The sequence below is a fragment of the Pezoporus flaviventris genome, unplaced genomic scaffold, assembly GCF_033815535.1.
Source record: "Pezoporus flaviventris isolate CSIRO_AGI_PZ_B2104156 unplaced genomic scaffold, CSIRO_AGI_Pfla_v1 ptg000001l, whole genome shotgun sequence".
Classification (NCBI taxonomy): Eukaryota; Metazoa; Chordata; class Aves; order Psittaciformes; family Psittacidae; genus Pezoporus; species Pezoporus flaviventris.
The window spans coordinates 51,617,958-51,641,712 of NW_026892549.1; the positions used below are offsets into that span (position 1 = coordinate 51,617,958).

A 23,755-nucleotide genomic window follows, 5' to 3' on the forward strand; every position below is an offset into this window, starting at 1 on the left:
TGAGACAGTCTCTAACCTGCAGATATGCCTGTTGTAACCACTTTTATCATTTACTTTTCTTTGTTATCATACTCATTAAGTGCAACGTCCTCTTTATAAATCTTAGCACCCCTTTTCAAACCAGTCCTTTGTTTTCCTTACATGTCACCATCATACCTAAGGCTTAAGTGCTGTCTCTATTATTTCTTGCCTCAGCTAATTCTTCAACTGAGGTGTCTTTCTTGAAATCAGCATACCAGGGATTCAAGGGGGCAATTGGAGGTGTCTCTTCAGAATCGCATGAGTTAGAAGAACTGTAATGATAACACACACCTGGAACTGGACAACAAAATTTTAGTATTTAAATTCTTTAAATTTCTTAATAATTTATTATAGTCATTCCTGATTTTATTACTCTATCCATGATTGTGCACATATATGTAAAATATATGTAATATACATGTTATGTAAGTATGTATGTACTGCACAACAGTAGCTTAAGATTTTACTGGTGGATGTATATTATTTGTTTGCAAAGTACAGTAAATCCATTTGAATTGTAATTTATAACTTAGAAATCAGTAGGAAACTGATGATATTTTAGTATAAAAGTTACCATTGCTTGTGTCACGGCTACTTTCCCATTAAAGTGTATAAGGACTTTAATGGAAACTTTGGAAGAGTGAAGCCAAATCTTGATACTTCTCTAAGAACATTCTCCAGTGTATGTATGAGTTTCTTTAATTGCATTTGTGAAGCACTTTGCCTTCTCTCTGTCCAGAAACTATTTTTCTGAAGCCTTACATATTCCTGCAACCCAGAGTCCTGGTTGATGCAAGTAAAGGAATGGTTAGTTTTGATGCTGGAGGACTTCAAATAATCTTCAAAATATTCTCATTTGGTTCTACCATACTTTCTATTGCATCACACAGAAAATAGTCACCTATCTGGAATGAAATTATACACATTTTAAAACATTTGAACAGAAGAAGTAACATGCTACAACACATGTTTTAGATTGCTGTTTCTATGGAAAATTAAAGTAATTTGACTCTGTGTAAGGATGACAAAAGGTTTCTTCACTAATTCACAGGAAAACTACCTTGCAGCACCATCTTGTGATGCTGAGATGCATTTTGGACTCAGTCTTCAGTTCCTGCAATTCTTTGTTTAAAATGATTGAAAACTATGTCCAATGTACATTGTTAGTGATGTGTGTAGTTGATTTTTATCATTGAAATTGTTACAGTAAAGAGAAGATACATAATACTGATGTGAATGTCCTCATTCGTTTGAATGGAAGAATGATAAGATAATTTCACATTTGCTATTTTCATATGTTCTTTTTCTTACTTTCCTTAGGGTGAACCTGGCAGACCAGGACAGTCCGGTGAGCCTGGATTTCCGGGATCTCCAGTAAGAGCTTATTTACATTTTAGCAAAATGATCATACTTACATCATCACTGTCTCTCTTAATAACAAGTGCAAAGCTCTGCCATTCAATTTCTGAAATACTTGTGTTAGCTTACTCTAATAATTCAGATCAGAGTGATAGCTTGGAACCAAACAGGTCACGCAAAGGTCCTTGAGTTAATCCTGAGAGTCCTTTCACAGGTGCACATTTCAACTGCTTCATTGATAAAATATGCATGGAACAGATGATAGTATATACAAACCTTACTTCCATTTCCCAGTGTTTTGAATGGTCATTCACAATCATGTGCAGGAAGTGCTCAGAGACTCTACAATGATGTTATGCTGGGGTGGCACTTCATAAGGGTCAGTCTGAGGGCAGGGGAAGACAGGATTATATCATATGCATATATATTTTATTTTTATATCTATTTTCAGTATGCAAATATGAATAAAGGATATCCAAATAATATGTGCTTGTGCTGCAGAGGGTACTTGCCATGGTTCAGTCTAGAAATAAAACAGATATATCATTTTGACTCATATTAAGTGTTCTGCTCTCATCAGTCAAGTTTCTGTACCTGGATGGGAGCTGTAGTGTGGCTGGAAAGGGAATGGAGAAATTCCAGAGCTGGAACCATCTGATGTGTATCATCTCTTAAACTGCCTCATTTTCTTTTTAAGCATCCAGTGATTGCGTGGCACTTTTTTTTTTTTTTTTTTTTTAGCAGCTAGAGATGTGATCTCTTGGAGGGAGAAACAATTTTTTTTAACAAGGCAATGTTGTTTGCTAAACTTTCCTCCTAAGTTTTATGGGTCAAAGACAATGTTTTCTAAACTGCATGAGGCAAATGTAGTCTGTGGAGTCGTAATCTGTTCTGATCAAGCTGTTTTGCTCAATAAAATAATCTTTTAGAAGACCCTTTAATGAAGGAAAGAAGTACTACAACTGCACCCATACACACAAAATGGCATTAGGATTTGCTGCAGTTGGACAGCACTATAGAGAATACCACTGGATACCCTGATATTTTATCAGAGTACTCCCATGTCTTGATCAAGGACAAGCTCGTAGACTGCCACAGAGACACCCGATGGCTGGTTCCCCTTGTATATAATTTGCCGCTTTGCTGTGTGACCCATCCCATGTATGTGCTTCATCATTGATTGCCCTGGTTTTATAAACTGATATACATATACCACTGAGCACAAGCCAAATAAACAAGCATAAGTAGTACAATTTCAAATTTACATGCAAGATCTTGTATGACAACAGAGATCATTATTCACTGAGAAACTCATTAGGCATAATTTCAAACACTCTAATCTATTAATTTCAGAAATTTCATGTCCTCATGAATTATCTTTTTCTTTAGGAATCTGCAAAATCTGAAGTAATTTCTCACTGAATTTTATGATCAAACATTGTCCATATAATTGACTGTGGGAAGACAAAGACCTTTCTTACATATATGCTAATAAGGAAATAGCTTGTCTGTATGTGAAATTCTCTAATGCTGAGATCTCAGATGTTATTTTTTTCTCCTCTGAATTTCGATGTTGCTTCATGATGCTTCATTTTCTACAGTATAGCTTTGTGATTTTTTTGCTGAGCTGAAAGGTACAAACTATAACCTTTGCTTCAGTGGCACCACAAAGGAAGAAATTATACGTTTAAACAGTTCATTGAATTGTTATCTGAGAGAATGAAGATGTTAATGGGCTTTCTATTATAAATTCATGTGACCAATAGTCAAACATGAGGCACCTAGCTCCCCTCTGTTACTCAGTCTTTCCCGAAAGAGAGATCTGGAATCTTGATAGAAAATTAAGTGTAAGGCTACTTCGGTTTTATTGTTAAATGTGTTTAAATAGCAGTTGCTTATCATGCTACTTGACTGACGTATTCTGAAAGAACTTGTACAGTTTGCAGTTTGGTCTAAGTTTCTAATTATTTCGAATGATAGTTTTGGTCTCTGTTTAATTAAGGTTTCTCCATATTTGGCCTCAAAACTTGATCTACCACTGGTTTTATTTCATTACTTCTATTGAAATTTGAGGTTGGGTCATACACTGATGTAAGTGATAAAAGCTTTTAATATCAGTGAGAGTGTGCATAATGCTGAGACTGTCTACCTTCATAGTATGTTAGGCTGCATTGTCTGAGAACCTCCCAAACGCTATGCCTTGCTATGTAATGTCATCAAGGTGAAGGAATGTTAGGAGTATGAGTATTAATGCTGCTATCCTCTTTCCTGTTGGCGACATTATTGTTAGATTTGTCTGCAGAAATCAGGATTTTATTTGTTTTTCCTTTTATCTATTTAGGGGCCTCGAGGCTTTCCTGGTGCTCCTGGTCTCCCAGGTCTCAAGGGGCACAGGGTAAGAGACAAGATTTTCCCTCTCCTTACAAATGATGTTTCAGTATAAAGATACTAGACTTGCCAGCTGTAGCTGAATTACTGGCAGTCAAGAGAGGGCTTTGCAGAAAAGCTATGCTATTCCCCTTTAAGCTGACCTCTGTATTATATCCTTCACCCCTTTCTTCACTCTATTTTCAAATGTTCTGGGAATCTGGAAGGAGCTTGCTTGAGCCTTGCCAAGCTTCAGAAGGAACAAACCTGACAGTTCTCTTGCTTTGTTGGCAAGTCTTGCGTTAGGGTGGAGACCTTGAGAGGTGGATATGTTTGCAACATGGAGTGATTACAAATTACCAAGTTTTCTGGCCAGAATTTTACTTTGGGGAGGAATAAATACGTTTTCTATGGCTCAGAGCCACCTCCTTGTTTTAGGATATTTTTTTGTTAATGTTCTTGTTTTAGAAAGGAAACCAAATCCAAGGAACTGTACCTTGTACAAATGGTTTCCATTTAGGAAATGTTTAAAAGCTTTATTCCATGTGTTTTTTTTTCTCTATTTTTTTCCTTTCTTACTCTTGCCACCTCAGAGCCATTCTTGACACCAATATTGAGTTATTTTAACAACAATAGTAGGAATGCTGTCAGTCTGTACATATATAAATGTAATTTTCCAATATTTTTATAACTTACAGGGATTGAAAGGACTTGACGGTCCAAAAGGTGAAATTGGAGCAGCTGGAGCAAAGGTATTTTCATGGCCCAAAGAACTAAATGCTTAAGCATGTTTTCTGTAATGCCAAAATAATGAAAGATAGTAGATGTTTTGGACAAGGCTTTGAAGCCTTTCCTGTCAGTGCTACTTATATGAAGTAGAGAGGCTAAGTGGAATCGCCCGTTACTATTGTGCTCTTGATTCATACAAAGTGCTATACAATGACATATCTGGGCTTTATAAAGAAGATTGTTCAACAGTGCGAGTCAGTTTCAGCTGGAGCTCAGTTTTAGGCCTGTAAGATATCATTGGGTGAATTGACACACAAAATGACAGTTGTTATCTGTGACACATACGTAATACTACAGACAACAAAGCCTGTTAAGTACGAGCACATGGGCATCTTGTGATTTTGTACAAACTTGACCAGTTTGTGGTTCCTGTTGTCTTTATGTCACCAAATTGAGAGATAAACGAACAGTTTTGAAACATTTTTTAATATAATGTAATGTAATATAATATGACAATCTGATACACAAAACATAACATCAAATCAAATCCTATCATATTGCAATGCATAACTAAAACCTGACTCCCCTCTTTCAGACTACAATACTAGAAATTGGCTTAAAACAAACTATGCCTTAAAAGGCACTGGGGAAGTGAGAGAATATCTTTTCTCCAACTGGCTATTTTTCACCTAGCAATTTTATTCTCTTTGAATTTTTGACTCTCACTGGTACTGCAGCATCTTTACAGCATCAGCTCAAAGCACTGGTAACACAGGATAGCCAGCTGGAATCAATCCTTTCAAGATGGGCTCAAGGCTGAAATGTTAGGTGACAATTACAGGTGGGACAGAACTATTTCTTGAGATTAAAGACATGCAAGTCTGCCTCTTAGGTCTAACATAAGCATGGAGCACAGGGATGAAACATGTAACTCCATTTTCCTCTAACTTGTTTCCTCTAATTGTGTAATTTCATCTCCATTTCTAGGGAGAATCTGGACCAACAGGTGCCATGGGAGCAACAGGTCCCCTAGTGAGTGGCATATGCACTGGATATTACAGAAATGGCTTTAGGATTGTAAATGCTACTGCAAATACAAATTTTAATGAGTAATTTTCATTCAGATGTAGTTTTGGACAACATAATACTTGTGAGCAGCATAACATGGCAAAAATAGACTCATAGTGGTGCTTCTGGAACTAAAGCACCTTTTCTGATAATGACATCTCTCTGTGAAGCACCATCTGGTGTCATGCAGAATGTTATATCCCTGAAGTGGAACGTACTTTGTGAATGAGACGTAGTAAATAATGAGATTGCATTAGTGTCCTTGGTGAGTATATACAGAATTCTAATGTGTTTAAAATTGGGAATACTGTTGGAATAGGAAAAGAGAAATCACTGTCTATTTTATTTCCACTGACAAGCCTGTGAGACTGCAGTGGTTTATGTAAGCTGCTACTTCTTTCCTGCTGTAGGACAAGATAAGCTACTTGCAGGAGGGAAAAATACAGCTTGATTCTGTAACTGTTGTTCACATCATCTGTGATGTGCTTGTAGTCTCAGTAAACCTATTTATGTTGATAAAAACAAATGAAGAAGATTGAGCAGAAAATCACTGGAGAGTGATGCAGTGTAAAGCGACACAAAGGAAAAGGAAGTATGTTAAAAAAAGTAAAAAGCAAAGAAGAGAAGAATAAGAGGAGTTGGCATGGGGGGGGGGTATGTGGCAATCAACTGAACTTTTTCCCCATTTTTGTGTTCTGCCATGATAAGTTCCTAAATGTGCTTTTTGTTCTCTCTTCAAGGGACCTAGAGGAATGCCAGGAGAAAGAGGTCGAATTGGACCACAGGGTGCCCCTGTAAGTAGGATCTTCTTTCTCTTTCCTTGTTTTACTTAAATTTAAATCCCTGAACCTGGAAGTGTTTATTCATATAACTGCTAGTCAATTCCACAGGGAGTTCTGCCCTAGCTTAAAAACGTTAGGGCTGAGCAGAGTGTTGTGGGGTGAGGCGTTTACTCAATATTTTAAAAGTTGACAGTTTTGAAAGAAGAATGCTGTATGGTACTTTCTTATAACAGAGCTGCCCACAGGGCCAAGTACCTTACTGCACTTGATATTTTTGTGGCACAAAATTGTCGTTTCTGTGAAATTTCTTGTGAAAGGCTATTTTCACCAAAAATTACTGAAATAGAAATAATATGTATTGATTTTTCTGGAGAAAATTTAAAATGAAAGTTTAGACTTTCAATTTAAATTAAGTCTTATAATTTAATTGCTGGTAATAAAACTGTCTTAAAAATATTTTGATTTTTAAGAAAAAGTGGGTTTAGCTTTGACATGAGATCATAGTTGAGCAGAAATTTCTTTCTGTTGCTTTACATCCAGTGTCAGGTATTTTTTTTTTATTTTGTATTTATTGTATTTTTTCTCCCTGTGACACTTACGTGCTCTACTTACGTTATGTGCTCATACAATGAGACTGTCTAACTACTGGCCTGTCTGAAGAGAGGAAGCTATTAACTTGAAGGTGAGCATGTTATAAATATTCAGTCTTGTGTATTTTCATGTCTAGGGTGGACGTGGCCAGCATGGTATGCCTGGGAAGCCAGGGCCAATGGTAAGTTTCTTTCTTAATCATCCTTCTTTTTTTTTTCACCTTATAGTGGTGGTTACCTTATATGATAATCACTTTCCTTCTCATACTACCTGAAGAAGCATGAGAAAATTGTTGGCCAAGGGCACATGGAATTATCTATGAATGGTTCCTAGTTCTGCATATTTTAGCTCCAGTGATATCCTCTGAGAAATAATACTCTGTGGTTTGCTTCATCTAAAGGTTTTAATTTGCAGAGGAGTAGGCTTTAGCATCTTCATTGGAGGGGTGGTGCTTTGCTGCTTTCATTAAGTGAGGCCCATACTGTAGGGAGGAAAGTGTCTTAAAGATACACACTGCAATATAAAACAGTTTATAATTACATATTATCTTCCTTCACATACAAAGTTGGTAAATGAGATTGTACCCATTCTCAGCAAGAAAAAATGCATTTCACTGCATTTGCTAGTAAAAATTGATAGTAAAAATGTGTAAACCATAGCCTTTTAAATATGGAGAGACACACACTGAACTGAAGAAACAGAAGCCTGTAACTGATAGTAAAAAATGTGTAAACCATAGCCTTTTAAATATGGAGAGACACACACTGAACTGAAGAAACAGAAGCCTGTGTCTGTATATCTGCCAAACCAAGAAAGCTTGCATGACTGCAGACAATCTGTCACAACTGCAACAGGGCTGTTTAAACTGTGGATGTCAGTATATCAAAAGGGTGGTGCTTTCACTCCTACAATTTGGTCTCACAGCGCATTTGCAAAATGTGTTTGAGTGAATTCACGTGAGTATTAGGAAGCCAGTGTGGTTATTCACATACAAACAGTTAATTATGTGTTGCTTTTGCAAATGAAGGCTTATGATGAGTTTGTACTATTTGTGTAAAGTCAGCTTCCACTTTAAAAAATGCAGTATTCTTTTTTATTTCCTTTTTTTCCAAAGCATTACTTTTGGGATGTGGTTGACAGTCTCTGTCCATTTATGCAGACAGCCTGAACCTTTCCCACTTTGTGTAAAAACAAACCAACCAAAACCCCTGAAACATCCCACCCCAAAAAACAAACCAGAATAAAAAAAAGAACAAAAAAACCCCCACACTAAACCCACCACACCACCCCCAAACACCTGCATACTGTCTGCAATTAAAGTTTCATTCCCTGCATAGTCTTTATTTAGAAGTGATCTAAGTCCTGAGAAAAATTCATTTTCCTGTGTCATCTTAATCAAAAGACTCTTTTATTAAGATCTTCAGTGAGAAATAAGAAACGAAAAAATAGTCTAGAAGCTGCAAAACTACTTTATTTAGTGTATCATGAATGAAGGGTAATTCGTTAGAAGAAACTTGCAATTAAAAGATATTTCAGTATCTGAAACTGTTTAGTTGTTTGTTTGTTTTTTTTTTTAAAAAAACAACAAAACAACCTGAGTCTTGAGCTATGAAATTCTACCTGAAACTTGATTTTTTTTTTTTTCTTTGGCATAATATATGAGCTCAGCTTCACTGGACTTGTTATCTTGTTGGCTAACATTTTTGGTAAAATTCCATGTAGTGTCACAAGGGAGATAGTGGTACTTAATGCATATGTTTCTCATTGGAGGAAGTGTTAATGAAATGCATTGTTATTTGGGTCAGTGAGGTGGTACAGCATAATTCTGGAATTCTTCCTGCAATGAGAGAGAGATTTGGCAGACATGCATTTGTGATGCAGTAAACTGGGACATAAGTTTTCAAAATTATACTTAGTGAGCTCTTACATCAGTTCTGTAGAAATCCATGCAAGGTCGTGGCAGAAATGTTGTCTGTAATGAGTGCTCTGGGGGGCAGATTGTTCTTATTAAGTTTTTCAGTGAAGCTTTATTACATAGAACATTTTTTTTTTTACAGTATGCATCATATTTTACAAAAAAGAAAATCAGGAAAAGATAAAGCAGAACCATCTGGGAACAGTGTTGTAGTGAATATTAATAACCACTGTGTGCCACCATCCAGAGAGTTTATAATACAGTAGAAAGATCTGTTGAATGTCTTGTTCAGCACAAAAAGCATTATGAAAATGAAAAGAATTTACAGATTTACTGAAAAACCCTTAATTGGAAGTTTTCTGTTTAGCAAAACAAGGTTTATATCATATTGTACAGGTATATTCAAGTGTATACACTTAAAGTTTGCTTTCTAGTGAATTTGGACAGTCTGCCATATAATGCAGCCCCAGCTGTTTTCATCCCAGCCCCATACTTCATGTCCTTACAGTCAGATGAGGTAAACCTACACTCTGCAGCACCACCAAGAATTCTGCTCTAGAAACAGCAGTTGTGTAGCCACTTCAATACTACACTCTGCTCAGCCTCTCCCTTCTTAGACACAGCATCGACTGCCTCAAGATACAATGCTGTTTGGGAAGAGCTACACTGCCTTCAGGAGCTGAAGGTGTACCTCTGCACAGCACTGTGTTTCATGGTGGGGCACCCTCTTCTCCATTTCCTTTTCGAGAAATACCTGCCTATCTCTGAACAAAGATACAAGCAGTAAAGTATCTGCAGTATGTGTCTATACAGCCTTGAAAATTTGATACAAAATCTGTGTTTTAAAGCTTGTGAATGAATTTTCCTGTGAATTTTGAAAACTTGGAAACTAGCCTCTAGTTATATTTCCACTTGTCATTTTCACTTGTTGCTTGCTACAGAAAACTTGTCTAGCAGTCCAGTTGTTTTAGTGTAGATGTGGCTTGTATTTCTCTTTTTTCCTAGATTACTGTTTTAAGTCTGAAAGAAGTGAAACTCTCCTTTGCTACATTCTGTAGGACAAATTGTTATCCTTTAACACATATCTGATCTTTTTATTTCCATAAAACAATACCATAGATCTAGAAAGAGGATATAATAGTTTGTTAAAAACTAAACTTGAAAAACAATTGCTGTAATTGTCAACTGTGCACATTGCAATTTGTGCATTAATAACTAATCAAGAGCTGTAACTTTGCTGGTCAGTAAATACATTATTAAAATACTGCACCACGATTCTATAAAATGTATCGGTATCACTTGGAAAAATTATTGTTATTTTTCTTTTTGTTATAAACAAATGTTTTATGACTAAAAAATACACTTAATCCCAGAAGCATATTCACCCAGCGATTAGATACTAATCTGTGATCTAAACTGCAGAATTACAGCTTTGTCTGTCTTTTATAGGGCCCACTTGGCATAACTGGTTCTCCAGGTTTTCCAGGTGCTCCAGGTGTAAAGGTAAAAAATAAAATACCTTGTTAATATGTCTTAAGTCCATAGAATAAAAAATGTGTGCTAGACTACACAGGGTTCAGGCTGACATGTATACAGGTCATTAAGAGTTGCTGTGAAATCAGTCTTAGTCAGGACCTTGAGATGGAAGATAGAAATCAGAGGCCAAATGAAGCAGTTGCAATTTACCACAGTTAGGATGCTGTCTTTGTTTTCACTTTTGCTTGAGCTGAGGGGTGATTATAAGATGATTGTCATGCAGTGCCTCAGGAATCTTGTCCAGTGCATTCAAAGAATAACGAGATGCATTATTACAAGTTAAGTTGTGAGAACTAGTCTAAGACAATATTTAAGCAGAACCTTATAGTGCTGAAACTTCTAGTTTCAGCTGAGGACACTTTTTGAGATGACCTAGACTGGTAAGACAAATGCCTGAACCCTATCAGAGATGTACGTAATGATAGAGCACATGATGATTACCACCTTTTATGGTTCATACGACTTCCTTACATTTCTTGTACTTGTCCTCCACCCAGTTGCTCCTCTTTGTTCCTTTACACATGACAGGAAAAAATTATGTAAGAAGAAACTCCCAATTAGTCAGGTAGCCAAGTTCAGCAGATGTTTTGTGTTCTGAAGCTGGCAGCATTCACAAAAGGGCTTTTGGGGAACAAGTCTTAATAAGAGAATTAACATAACGTATACAATTAAATGATAGGCCTTTTAGTGCATGTCATCAATGTTTTGGTATGGCTAAACACCAGATAATACCTAAATAAATGTTTGGAGAAGCTGTCATATGATAAATTAATGGAAACTTTGGAAAGGAGGTGCTGTCTTCAAGTTTGATCATTGGATGATGTAAAATCGGAAGAGCTGTGTTGAACTCGAAAAAGCTAAGCAGACTGTGTGTATTTGATTTCCAAATCTTAAGCTTTAGTTGTTACTGAAGCTAAAAAAAAGTTGCCAAGTTGTGGATACATACTGGGATTTTAGAGAGAGATGTCTATCTCTTTTATCTGATCTGAGTCACTGGTGTTACAGTGCTGCTTCTCTGTAGAAAGTTTCCTTGTCATTGTATACATTGAGGAAAAATTCTGTTTGTCCTTTTAAAGTTTACATTCACATAAAAGTAGTAGAAGCAGAACTAGGTGAACTAAAATATATTTTAAGGATAATGAACTATTGAAAATTCTGAATTGTTTTTTTTTATAAAATCAGTATTCCTCCTTATTTACTTCATAGCACTACTTTGTAGAGCAGAATAATCTCCAGTTGTTTTCCCCTATGAAATCTTAGGGTGAAGCAGGTCCAACAGGACCTCGTGGTCCTGAAGGACCTCAAGGACAAAGAGGTGAAACAGGTCCACAGGGCCCAGCTGGATCACAAGGTCTTCCTGTAAGTACATTAAACTGAGCCTCTCAGTGCTTAGTTTGTGCATGTTGCTTGTTTGTGAGGAGTTCTAATACCCAACTCAACTTCATAGACATTGGTTTGTACTCAAATTACTTTTTTCTCAGGAATGGAAAGGTCTCGTTCGTTTGTTTTGTGCTTATTTTGTTGAAAATAACTTTTCATTGATTAATTAAAACAACTTGGAAAACTGAAGGTACACAGCTTTATATAGTCTCAATCCTAGAAGTACTTTAAATCTTAAACTTAAGATCTTAAAGATTAAGAATCACATTAACTTGCTTGCATTGTTACTCCAATTGGCATTTACACAAGTAGATCATATATGTTACCGTATTTATTTAATTTAATGTCTTATGAGACCAGACTTTATTGGTCAAAGTGGATAAAATAATTATCATCTGCTTTTGTTATCAATATCCTTCTCATTAGAATTAATTTTAATGATTGGTATGTTATCTGTAGGGTACTGAAGGGACAGATGGTTCCCCAGGTGCTAAGGGCCCTACTGTAAGTAATCTTACCACCTATTGAAGAAATCATGTAAGTGAATTCACTTTATTTTCTTATTTTTATTATGTTTCCTTACTGTAGTTGCTTTTCTTTCTATCTGTAGGGATCTCCAGGGACTGGAGGCCCCCTTGGTTTATCAGGTCCACCTGGTTCCCCAGGACCACAAGGCAGTACTGGCCCAACGGGTATTCGAGGCCAGCCGGTAATGATGTCTTTGTTGAAATTGTCATGTCTTGCAAATGTGTCAGTCTATGAAACTAAAACAGTGACCTGTATCCTGAGCTGCATCAGGATGAGAGTGGCCAGCAGGTTGAAGGAGGTGATTCTCCCTGTCTGCTTGGCTCTCCTGAGGCACAATCCTGAGTACTGTGTCCAGCTCTGGGGTCCCCAGCACAAGAGGGACATGGACCTGTTGGAGGGAGTCCAGAGAGGAGGGCCATGAAGTTGATCAGGGGGCTGGAGCACCTCTCCTGTGAAGACAGACTGAGTTGGGCTTCTTCAGCCTGGAGAAGAGAAGGCTCTGGGGAGACCTATAGCAGACCTAAAGGGGGCCAACAAGAAATCTGGAGAGGGACTTTTTACAAGGGTGTGTAGGGATAAGACAAGGGGAGATGGCTTTAAACTGAAAGAGGGTAGATTTAGATTAGATATAAGGAAGAAATTCTTTACTGTGAGGGTGGTGAGACACTAGAACATGTTGCCCAGAGAAGCTGTGGCTGCACCATCCCTAGAAGCATTCAAGGCCAGGCTGGACAGGGCTTTGAGCAACCTGGTCTAGTGAAAGGTGTCCCTGCCCATGGCAGGGGGCTGGAACTGGGTGATCTTTAACTTCCCGCCCAACCCAATCGCAAACCATACTGTGATTCTACAATTAACAGTGGAGTTCCTTTAAATAAGTTAATAGCTTGCTAATGAGTATGCCAAAATCGGATCTTGTGAATCTTCTGTGTGCCCAAAATACTGGGATTGCTTTCTTAAAGGTCTAAGAAAAAAAGAGTGTCTGTATAATCTTGTACAAACAGTAACTGTTATCTCCTGGAATTGTCAAATTTAAGTGTGTTTTGATAACAAATATATACATATATAAATAAGCACACTAAGGGGAAAGACAAAACATTATAAGCATCTGTTATAGTGCCTACAGCTAGTCACTAAACTAGAAACTGTTTTTCTGTTTCATAGCATAATACAAAATGGTCAAAAAAATCTATGCAGCCTTTTAATCTTATGGATGTTATTCGTGTGTTTTCAGGGAGACCCAGGTGTCCCAGGTTTCAAGGGAGAAGCAGGACCTAAAGGTGAACCTGTAAGTCTCCATTGTATAAGATGAAAAGAAATCACAAAGGCTGGTATGAATATTTTATAGATTCTTAAATTTTTCAAGACACTTCTGATGCTCGTAATCATGAGGGTAATTATAGTGGAACAAACCAAAGCGAGCCTGACTAGACAGTACTAACAGTGACTGGTGAAGCAGATCCTTTGTTGTTACAAATCGCCTACTCAATATAGGCCTTACAAGACTCAAGGACAGAAAAAACTTAGTGCATCTGCTGAGGTTTCTGTAACACTCAGAATGACTGTATTTCAATTTCCCAATCTCCTATGAAATGGATTCATGTGATCTTGGACATTTAAGAGCACACAGGTCTGCATGCTAATCATAATAATAGCATCCTTTTTTATTTTACACTGGTATTTAATACATTTATACTTATGCAGTTATGTATATATTAATTATATTTTCTTCATGCATTAAAATAATATGAATATTTATACATTTATGGTATGAAGAGCTGTGTAGCACATAGCTAATATTTGTGAAAGATTATTTGAGAGCATGGCTAATTCCATGCTGTGATCATATGAATTTTGCAAGAAAAGTGATTCTGCAGAATTAGAATCAGTTTGACTTGTCAACCAATATTTAGTTTTTCTCTCTCACCAGTTGAATGATCATGTGATAACTGACAGAAACATACAGACAAAGTAATGATTTCCTTTCCACTGACTCTCTTCTCCTGTTAGAATTTCTACTAGAGTCTTACTGAATTTTGGATCCTTTGCAGCTTGCCCTTTTGAGAATAGTAAATACAAATTGTTGTGTCTGACCGAGTAGGTGACTTTAGAAGCGCTATACAGCTGAACTGCAGATTTAGTTTATTTGAAGTGCACTTACTGAAAAATTATAAACATTGTAAAAGAGAAAAACTAATGCTGAAGAGCTGCACTTTTTAAGTAATCCAGAACCTATTTTTTTTCCTCCTTTATTTGGAAAAATATTTATCATGTTTAGAAGACAGTCCTTTTCAATGTACCTGAGGATTGGTAAGCTAACAGTAATTTTGTCTTTTTGAAATATTTTACTTTCGCTAGGGCCCACAAGGTGCTCAGGGTCCCATTGGCCCTATAGGTGAAGAAGGGAAAAGAGGTCCTCGAGGTGATCCAGGGTCAGTAGGTCCACCAGGTCCTGTTGGAGAGAGGGTAAGCAATCCAAAGGAATAATATGTCTGTTGAGCTAACCACAAGTTTTATCGCAGGTTCATTCTGGGTATAGTCCAACTATTTTCCTAACAGTAGTTTCATACCGTTTGTCATGGTTTAAGCCCAGCCAGCAACTCAGAACCACGCAGCCGCTCTCTCACTCCCCACCTTCTTCCTCCTCCCGCTCCTGGAGAGATAGGGAGGAGAACTGGAAGCGTGTAACCCACAGGTTGAGATAAGAACAGTCCAGTAACTAAGGTAAAACACAAACCACTGCTGCTATGTCCTAGGTTCAGCAGTAGCAGTCATTTTTTCTCCTGAGCATGAGACTCGGAAAGTCCTTGGTCAGAGTAAACATCACTTAGCAACAACTGTTATCAGTGTTGTTCCCAGGCTGAAAGTTAAAACCACAGCACCAGCTACTAAGAAGGAGAAAAATGACTACTCCTGCTGAGCCTAGGATAGTTATCTTTTTTTTCTTCTTATACTGGATACTTTCATTTCTGGATTCAGTGCCTCAGATAGTATGGTAGGATAAATGATGGAGATATGACAGGCAAATCTCAGATTTCTTGCTTAATCCTGTATAAATTGTCACCTTGCTTTCAATGAGACTGTTCACATAGAAGGAGCTGTTCAGCATGCATTAATGAAGCACTGGCATTGTTACCACTCCAAGTGGTAAAAAAGACAAGTTTAAAGTATTGAAGTAAGGAATTTGTAAGGAAATGAACTGAAACCCCAAGACCTAAATCTAGTACTTTATTTTCAATAAGGTGTGTAAAAATTAAGATAATCATCCCATATCTATGGCTTTTCCTAGGGTGCTCCTGGTAACCGTGGTTTTCCAGGTTCTGATGGCTTGCCTGGACCAAAGGTAATGAAATTAATGTGTCCATCTTTTATTGGATCATTTGTTAAATTTTCATACATGGAGATACATAGAAAGAAAGAGTTCCCTTAAAAATGTGTGCTTCTAGGCAAGTAGGCAGGTCCTCAAAATCACTGGCAGCAGGATCAAAAGGAGTTGATAGGTGCCAAAAAGGGATTTGAATGTTTTGAGGCTAAAAGCTTTTTGGGAAAAATCACTTTCAGTTCCTGTGATGTTCAGTTTTGCTTGCTTGTCCCTGACTTAATGCTCCCTCCTGCTGAAATATGGATAGATTTGACCTGTTCTACTATTTTTTTCTTAATGTATTGCTCTGTAGCAGGTAACTGTATGAAAGCCTTTTCTTTGTGTGTGGACTGTTTTTCCTAGACTTGTCCCTTGAACGGATGTGCTTATCTGTCTTTGGCTTTCCTATCTTTTTTTAACACTTCCAGGAAACTGACTCACATATTTATTGGTCTAGTGTTTCTGTAAATCCCTGACTTGGTAAAAATGCAGGGATTCTAAAATTCCCAAAATATTTTTTTTAATTGAAGAGACAATTTTTAAATAATCATTCCAAAAAATAGTAGTAGTAATAATAAGCATTAATTATTTGGAACTCTTGTTTGCAAAAAAATAGATCCTTAATAGAAGATACCTGTTTTATTTAACCTTCCCTTACAGTTGCTGTTCCACCTCTTAACTTGTAGCCTAATGGTATCTTTCTAGGGTGCCCAAGGGGAGCGTGGTCCTGCAGGTTCTTCTGGTCCTAAAGGAGGTCAGGGAGATCCTGGGCGTCCTGGTGAACCTGGCCTCCCGGGTGCAAGGGTAAGAAACTAATAGCAGTACACTATAAACAACAGCATTTTTCATTTTCAGAAAGCCACAATGAACTTTGCAGAATTAAGAAGCTGTTATAGAAGGACAGACTTGTTTCAGTGGAGCTATTTAAAGGGTAAAGGCCAAAATGTCTGTCTTCCTGCTGATGTTGGTAAGCACACGTTCCACTTGCCTCTGAAGAAGGAGAAATAACCTTGATTAGGACCAGCCAGTGGAACTGAAGGGGGTGTGCTTGTAAAGCACATAGTTGCCACAGATAACATGAACTAAGGGCCAAGTTAATTGAAGTCTAACCTACATTAAACTGGTGATTGATAGTTGAGTGGTGCATGTCATCTAGAGAATTTTTCAGAAAAAATATTTGAGGAGAATTTGGAATATCACAAAAGCAGAGAAAGGGATGTTACAGATCAGATAATGGCAGAACTAAAGATGAGCCTGTGAGAAGCTTGAGAGGTGTAAAAGCAAGAATAGGGAAAATAAGAATAGGAAAAAGGAAGATCAAAGACAGTGAGGGAGGAGGCTGTAAAGTGAAGACAAAGATGAACAACTTTGATACATGGTAGTAACTGAGCATGTCTTTTGCATTTATTTGCATTTCTCTATTGTTCTAGAATTATATGCAGAACCTTAACATCAATGTTACTCCCACTTTTAGGGTTTGACAGGAAATCCAGGTGTTCAAGGCCCTGAAGGAAAACTTGGCCCCCTGGTAAGCGACACAAAAGCTTAGTATTTTCAGTTAATGCCAGATTAATTCAAGGGTCCCAGCTCCCTGAAATTACTTTATTGATTTCAGTTTTCTTGATTTCTGCAAGTTCATCTTCTAACTGTTCACCTTAGATTCCTGGCTCCAAAATTAGTGCAGATACTGTACGTTTAGTTTTGCCTCTTCAGCAGTATCTGTTGTTCAGCAGCTGCTGCAATATTTTTAAGCCATCCTGAACTCAGTATCTTTTCTAACTGTCTCTTCAAGAAAACACTAAAGTATCTGTACATAGTGGCTCTATTATAAAAATTGCATAATATTTAGTTAAATCCAGCAGCATGGCTACAGCTGTGTCTGCCTTAAAAACATGTTGATTGATAACTGTAGCACTGAACTAGATTAATGTTTGTATATATATATAATATACACACAAGGATTTTACAGGGGTAAATAAGTTCATAAGAATAAATACATTTATAATCGAATGTGGAAAATGCTTTATCTCTGCAGGGTGCTCCTGGAGAAGATGGACGTCCAGGTCCTGCAGGTTCAATTGGAATCAGAGGTCAGCCAGGCAGCATGGGCCTTCCTGGCCCAAAGGGTAGTAGTGTGAGTACGGCACCTGGTACTAAAGATCTGTTTAACTTTAAACATTTGCATATATCTTAATAGATGAAAACAGTATCTAAATGCAGTAATTTTTAACTCTGCAAATCAGGGGGATCCTGGAAAACCCGGAGAAGCAGGCAATGCAGGTGTCCCAGGACAGAGAGTGAGTGTGACTGCTATTTGTAATGATAACAAAATATGATGCTTTTCTGTTATATATGTTCACTATACAATACTTCCTATGCCATTTTTAATTCAGGGAGCCCCTGGTAAAGATGGTGAAGTTGGTCCTTCTGGTCCTGTTGGCCCACCCGTAAGTCAGCTTTTACCACTCTGCCTACCTGCCAGTCATTCCATCCATTCACTGCTCTTCTGCTTCTGTTTTTATCTATCTTCATGCCAGTTGTTGATTCCAAACAAAAAATTACAAGAACATTTAAAGAAATTTTTTTCCTAGAAAATGGGAAATTTTGTATTTAATAATATATTAGTAGGTCAATTCCTTTTACTGACCATTACAAAAAATAGGGCAAGGAGCAAAATTTTCTCATGGTTCATACTCCTAGCTTTCTTAGTTTCAATGGAACTGAGTGTCTCCATGCCAGCATAGAACTTCTGGGGGAGGATCCTAGAGAAATGATATGCATTTTATTACATCTTTTAGATAGGGTATGCCTTGTCCTGGGGTTAAGTAAAAATGTATAATAAACACATAATTGAAAATATACATATTCAGAGAGAAGAAAAATTGTGAGGCCTGCCTATATTCCTTTGCTATATACTTACTACTTTCTTTTGTGTAGGGTCTAGCAGGAGAAAGAGGAGAACAAGGCCCTCCAGGTCCTACAGGTTTTCAGGTATGTGCATTCATGTTTTTTTTTAAAGAAAGATTAAAAACCGATGTCAACTTCAATTGGAGAAATTTGAGCAAGTGATGTATAACAAAACACAACTTCAGAACTAAGGCAGCAACGTTAAGAGTAATGAGTGATACTTAGCTTTCACATCAGCTGTGTGCTGAACTGAACTGGCAAAGGCTTAAATACCAGCTCTGTATCCCTCGAGAGAACCTTTGTTGTTTTTGTTTTAATTTGGAGACTTTCCAAAGATGTGCCAAATACAGAGCCAAAGAATTATTTTGATAATAGAATATTAATTAAGTCAAACTCTATTAATTGAGAACTTTATTTTTAGGGCTGATACGCCTTTGTCCTACAAATTAGCATTAAAGAAAGGCTGCCATTTAGAAGAGGAAAACCACTTTGCTGCAGTATTCATGTAACTTTTTCTTAGGGGTCTCTGACAACATACTCTAGTATGGGGTATAATATTACATTGATATTCTTGGTGTCTTAGTTAAACCTGGATTTACATAATTTCCTACCATCTTAGTTATCATTTTTTTTACTTTTTTTACAGGGTTTGCCTGGGCCACCAGGTCCTCCAGGTGAGGGAGGAAAGCCAGGTGATCAGGTAATTTCTGTGTAATGTTACAAGAATTCATTTCATGAAGTACTTTTACCATTTTTTCTCTTTGTAATTTAATTTCCCACTCTATTTCAAAATATGTACTGATGTAGTCTGAAAGCTGTCTGAGGACTGCTTTTTGGATAAAATAATTTCTAGAATCTGACCGACAGACTGATTTGGACTCTGCTCTTGTCTCGGACAAATAATAGAACTAGCCATCTATATTCATAGCACTTTGGAAATTAATTTTTTATCTCTAACTTGCATAACTGTAAGGCATTATTCATAAGTAATGCTCTCATTCTAATGGTGAATTCTGTTCTGCTTAGGGTGTGCCTGGAGATCCTGGAGCAGTTGGTCCATTGGGCCCTAGGGTAAGTGTTTTCTATCAGAGTTTAAACATTTGTAACAGTTCTCTGAGGTTGCCAATTGATACAGAATGTGGACTTCAACAGCTAAAGTGATTATTTACTTTTTCCCCACCAACAAAATGGTTGTAAGCATGGATACATTTTAAAATGGCTTCTGTAAAACCTACCACCTTTAATGGTTTTGTAGGTAATGAAGTGGCGTTGAGTACTAGCTGCTAAAGGATTTGGTTTACACCTATGAAATGACGGGTTTTAGTTTGCTGAACAACATAGAATCATAGACTAGGTAGGGTTGGAAAGGACCTTAAGATCATCTAGTTCCAACCCCCCTGCCAATGTCAGGGACACCTTGCAATAAACCATGTCACGCAAAGCTCTGTCCAGCCAGGCCTTGAACACCGCCAGGGACAGCACAGCTTCCTTGGTCAACCCATTCCAGTGTCTCGCCACCCTCACAGCAAAGTTCTTCCTTATATCCAGTCTAAACTTCTCCTGTTTAAGTCTGAATCCTTTATCCCTTGTCTTGTCACTACAGTCCCTAATGAAGAGTCTCTCCCCAGCATCCCTATAGGCCCCCTGCAGATACTGGAAGGCTGCTATGAGGTCTCCATGCAGCCTTCTCTTCTCCAGGCTGAGCATGCTATTTCCCCTACCTTTAACAATAAAAGCATAAAGCTGTTTTTTTTATTTGATCAGTTCTCCTAGAACTTGATCACAGGCTCTTTGTTCAAATAGCAGTGCTGCACTTACAGTGTATTTAGGATTTTGTCTACCAGAACTGAACCCTGATTCCCAAATAAGTAATAATTTTCTATTTTGCAGGGAGAACGGGGCAATCCAGGAGAGAGGGGAGAACCAGGTGCATCAGGACTCCAGGGTGAAAAGGGTATGGCTGGAGGCCATGGTCCTGATGGTCCAAAGGTAAGCTGAATGGAGATTTATGTTGCTGCAGTGATGTAATGTATGATACTGCTCATGCATGCAAACATAGAGGAGGGGTTTTTTTCATTATAAAAGGGATAGCTCGTATAAACAAGATCTCTTTCATGAAAAGGGCTTTAGGGTGACATAAAATCCATTTTTATACCAGTATAAAAAATATTAATAAATTGCAAGATACTAAAATGTTGAGAAATCATATTTTGTATTAATTTATATAGCTCTGAAGTTTAGAATGGCTTTTGTGCTTCTCAGTAAAACCGGGCAAATCTGTTTCTGAACTGCAGAAAACCTTCTAGCAATGTTTTAAGAGCCATTTCAGTTTACATAAAGACATTTGGCAGGGATGAACGTTTAAAAGAAAATGCTGAAAACACCATGCATTTCTTTCACCTGCAGTCTGTTTACTTAGGCTTAAGAAGGTCACCCCAATTAGGGATTGTCTCTAGCAATGTGAGACATGAGCTCTGAAAAGCAAAGCATAAATACAGCCACTCTGCTCCTGGCAACTTCTAGCTGTAGCTACTTTGTGTAATAGAACCATGTGGCATCAAGGTAGAAAGATGCTGGAGTTTCTTTTTTTTGCCTGTTCTCATGCACTAAGTAAATAATAATGTCTTTGGAAGGACTACAGTATTACAGTTCAGTATTACAACTGAACTTCCTGAGTAACACAATGGGAAAAGTATTTGGACATGAATAAAGTCCAAATTTAAGAGAAAATTATTACTTAAAACAGTGCTCTAGAGACTTTAACACAGGCACAGTGTGTTCTGTAGCCTGGAGACAAAGATACTTCACAGATGAATAGACAGCAACTTGTTCTTTATTTGCTTCAGGGAAGTCCAGGCCCTAGTGGGACACCTGGTGATGCAGGCCCACCAGGACTTCAAGGTATGCCTGGAGAAAGAGGGATCGCTGGAACACCTGGCCCCAAGGGTGATAGAGTAAGTGTTTATTTCTGTTGTCTTGAGTCAAGTCACCAGTCTCTTAATACTGCAGTTATTCCAGGGTATTCAGCATCTAGTGTCATAACTGAGGCTTTCTGTATATTTTCCATAGGGTGGCTCAGGTGAGAAGGGTGCTGAAGGTACAGCTGGCAACGACGGGGCAAGAGTAAGTAAATCCATTGCCCTATTTAGACCTGTTCTTCACTCACCAGATTGTCTATTTTGCTAGGGTACTCAACTCATGGAGTTAAATGCTATTCAGCATGGTGATACTATGTGCAGAGTGGCTTGGGATGTCTGTGTCCCACACCCCTATTTTGTATCATCAATAGTGAGAGTTAAGATATCAAAGGATTTCCAGAAGTAGTGTGTTGATTTGGGATTCAGCTAAGCTGACTATAGTAAAAATATTGAAAAAGGGACAGGCAGAATATATATATAACAAAAAAGCAGCCCTTCCAGCTCTTACTCTTGTACTAAGGCAGATGCCACCTTCTTGTTTGGACTGAGTTCCCCATGGTCTGTCCTGAGTTTCACAGGTGGAAATTCCAGTAAATGTACTAAGCCCCATATGGGCAGTAAGTCACTGACTCTACTGTAAAGCTTTGAATCTCCTATGCATAAATAACGTGGTGAATCTCTTCAAGTCATATTACATATGCTGTTCTGCATAGACCAGCTGTGCAATAATCCCCGAAGCACTGGGTTTGCTGTGTATGCACTGGCCATATTTTCTTCCGAAGTGTTGAGTTACTTTTTACATGAATCTCATGTATCTGAGGATCCTGGGTTTTGCAAACCTGTTGGAGTACTAACTGCTAGGTGTTTGCAAAGCGAGATACATTCAAAAGATAAGGATTCTGCCTGGGCTAAATTTATTGTTAAAAGAGCAAAAGGTCTTTGGTGAAACCTTAGTATACCGAAGCACTAACTTAAAAATATCATCTCTGAGCTGGAATAAGTTATACAAGTCAGATATTATCCAAGGATACAAAATAGTTCTTAGGCATTATAAGGTGTGTTCTTAGCTTACAGTAACTGGTGAGAGGGTAAAATAATGGTGAGCTAAATGTACGTCCCTATTCTATAGTCGGGTATCTGCAGATATTTCTGCTAACGACCACTAGAGCATTAATGGCATTACAGTATCCCTTGTTAATGCCTTCTTTTTCTATATTTCTCTACAGTTTGAACTAAGTTCCAGACCAGTTCTTTTGTGGGAGGGGGAATTTTGTTCAAGACAAACATGGTGCAAGTTTTGGTATTTTGCTTCTAATTAAAGAGAACTGTAATTGGGATATCTAAATATTCAGGAAGGTAATATAGTTAATGTTATAGGATCATTACGTGGAGCTGATGGGTCTGAATGGAAAATTTGCAACTTAACAGCCCCTGAAGAGACAAAGGACACTTGAGGAGTTTGCAAGATATCAGTGAATCTTCAGAAGTAGTGATGGACACTTTAAAGATAATTGAAACAGTTAAATACTAGCATAAGAGAAGGAGCTTCAGTGCAAGTGGGGAAAAAGGACTGAATTTTCTCCTGAGAGAGCAAAATAATGCCGGTGTGGTGTTTTTTTTAATCACTGGCCTTATGCACAAACACTACATAAAGGAGATGAAGTAAGTGAAAAAGAGAATGAAGGAAAGCTGGTCCTTTGAGATGTGGGATTTTGGTCACTGGGAGAGGGAATTCAAGTCAGTTTTAGATAAAGAAAGCCCAACAAGTTTTCTGAGATAAAGGACAAGACTTTAAAGGAATGAAAAACCGTATGGAAATACTAGCATATGTAAAGATTTAAATTAACTGTTTTGAAGCACAACTTCTCTAACTTCTTTTCATCTTAATTTTTCAAAAGGGTCTTCCTGGTCCAATAGGCCCAATGGGTCCAGCAGGTGCCACTGGTGAAAAGGTAAACAGATGTTTATTCAATTCCCGACTGAAGTTTTTCAATATTATCACACTTTATTGGCACTTTTACTACTTGTCAAATAAGTTACTTGGGAAATAATAACCTTTAATTTAATTTTAAGGGTGAACCAGGTCCTAGAGGTCTAGTTGGTCCTCCTGGCTCCCGTGGAAACCCTGTGAGTAAACATGTTCGGTTTTTTACTGACATAAGTTGATAATATATAACACTTATCCGGACTCCAGCCATTTGTCTCATTTGCTGATATGTTTTCCTCTTTTTCCTCCCCTTCCTTTGTAGATAAAATCTGTAGTTCTTTTTTGATGCTGGGCACTTGCAAAAACAAG

General features: G+C 37.6%; 1 protein-coding gene across 1 annotated transcript in view; it reads left to right on the forward strand.

Moving 5' to 3' along the window:
• COL5A2 (collagen type V alpha 2 chain) overlaps positions 1 to 23,755 on the forward strand; it is a 112,887-nt gene that overhangs the window by 72,586 nt on the left and 16,546 nt on the right. The window contains exons 12-37 of the mRNA XM_061457816.1: positions 1,342 to 1,395; positions 3,722 to 3,775; positions 4,446 to 4,499; positions 5,464 to 5,508; positions 6,285 to 6,338; positions 7,054 to 7,098; positions 10,282 to 10,335; positions 11,629 to 11,727; positions 12,208 to 12,252; positions 12,359 to 12,457; positions 13,508 to 13,561; positions 14,632 to 14,739; positions 15,563 to 15,616; positions 16,340 to 16,438; positions 17,109 to 17,162; positions 17,670 to 17,768; positions 17,878 to 17,931; positions 18,028 to 18,081; positions 18,572 to 18,625; positions 19,188 to 19,241; positions 19,568 to 19,612; positions 20,432 to 20,530; positions 21,388 to 21,495; positions 21,611 to 21,664; positions 23,358 to 23,411; positions 23,533 to 23,586. Of these exons, the coding sequence (XP_061313800.1) occupies positions 1,342 to 1,395; positions 3,722 to 3,775; positions 4,446 to 4,499; positions 5,464 to 5,508; positions 6,285 to 6,338; positions 7,054 to 7,098; positions 10,282 to 10,335; positions 11,629 to 11,727; positions 12,208 to 12,252; positions 12,359 to 12,457; positions 13,508 to 13,561; positions 14,632 to 14,739; positions 15,563 to 15,616; positions 16,340 to 16,438; positions 17,109 to 17,162; positions 17,670 to 17,768; positions 17,878 to 17,931; positions 18,028 to 18,081; positions 18,572 to 18,625; positions 19,188 to 19,241; positions 19,568 to 19,612; positions 20,432 to 20,530; positions 21,388 to 21,495; positions 21,611 to 21,664; positions 23,358 to 23,411; positions 23,533 to 23,586 (1,701 nt within the window). The remainder of the gene's footprint in view (positions 1 to 1,341; positions 1,396 to 3,721; positions 3,776 to 4,445; positions 4,500 to 5,463; positions 5,509 to 6,284; positions 6,339 to 7,053; positions 7,099 to 10,281; positions 10,336 to 11,628; positions 11,728 to 12,207; positions 12,253 to 12,358; positions 12,458 to 13,507; positions 13,562 to 14,631; positions 14,740 to 15,562; positions 15,617 to 16,339; positions 16,439 to 17,108; positions 17,163 to 17,669; positions 17,769 to 17,877; positions 17,932 to 18,027; positions 18,082 to 18,571; positions 18,626 to 19,187; positions 19,242 to 19,567; positions 19,613 to 20,431; positions 20,531 to 21,387; positions 21,496 to 21,610; positions 21,665 to 23,357; positions 23,412 to 23,532; positions 23,587 to 23,755) is intronic.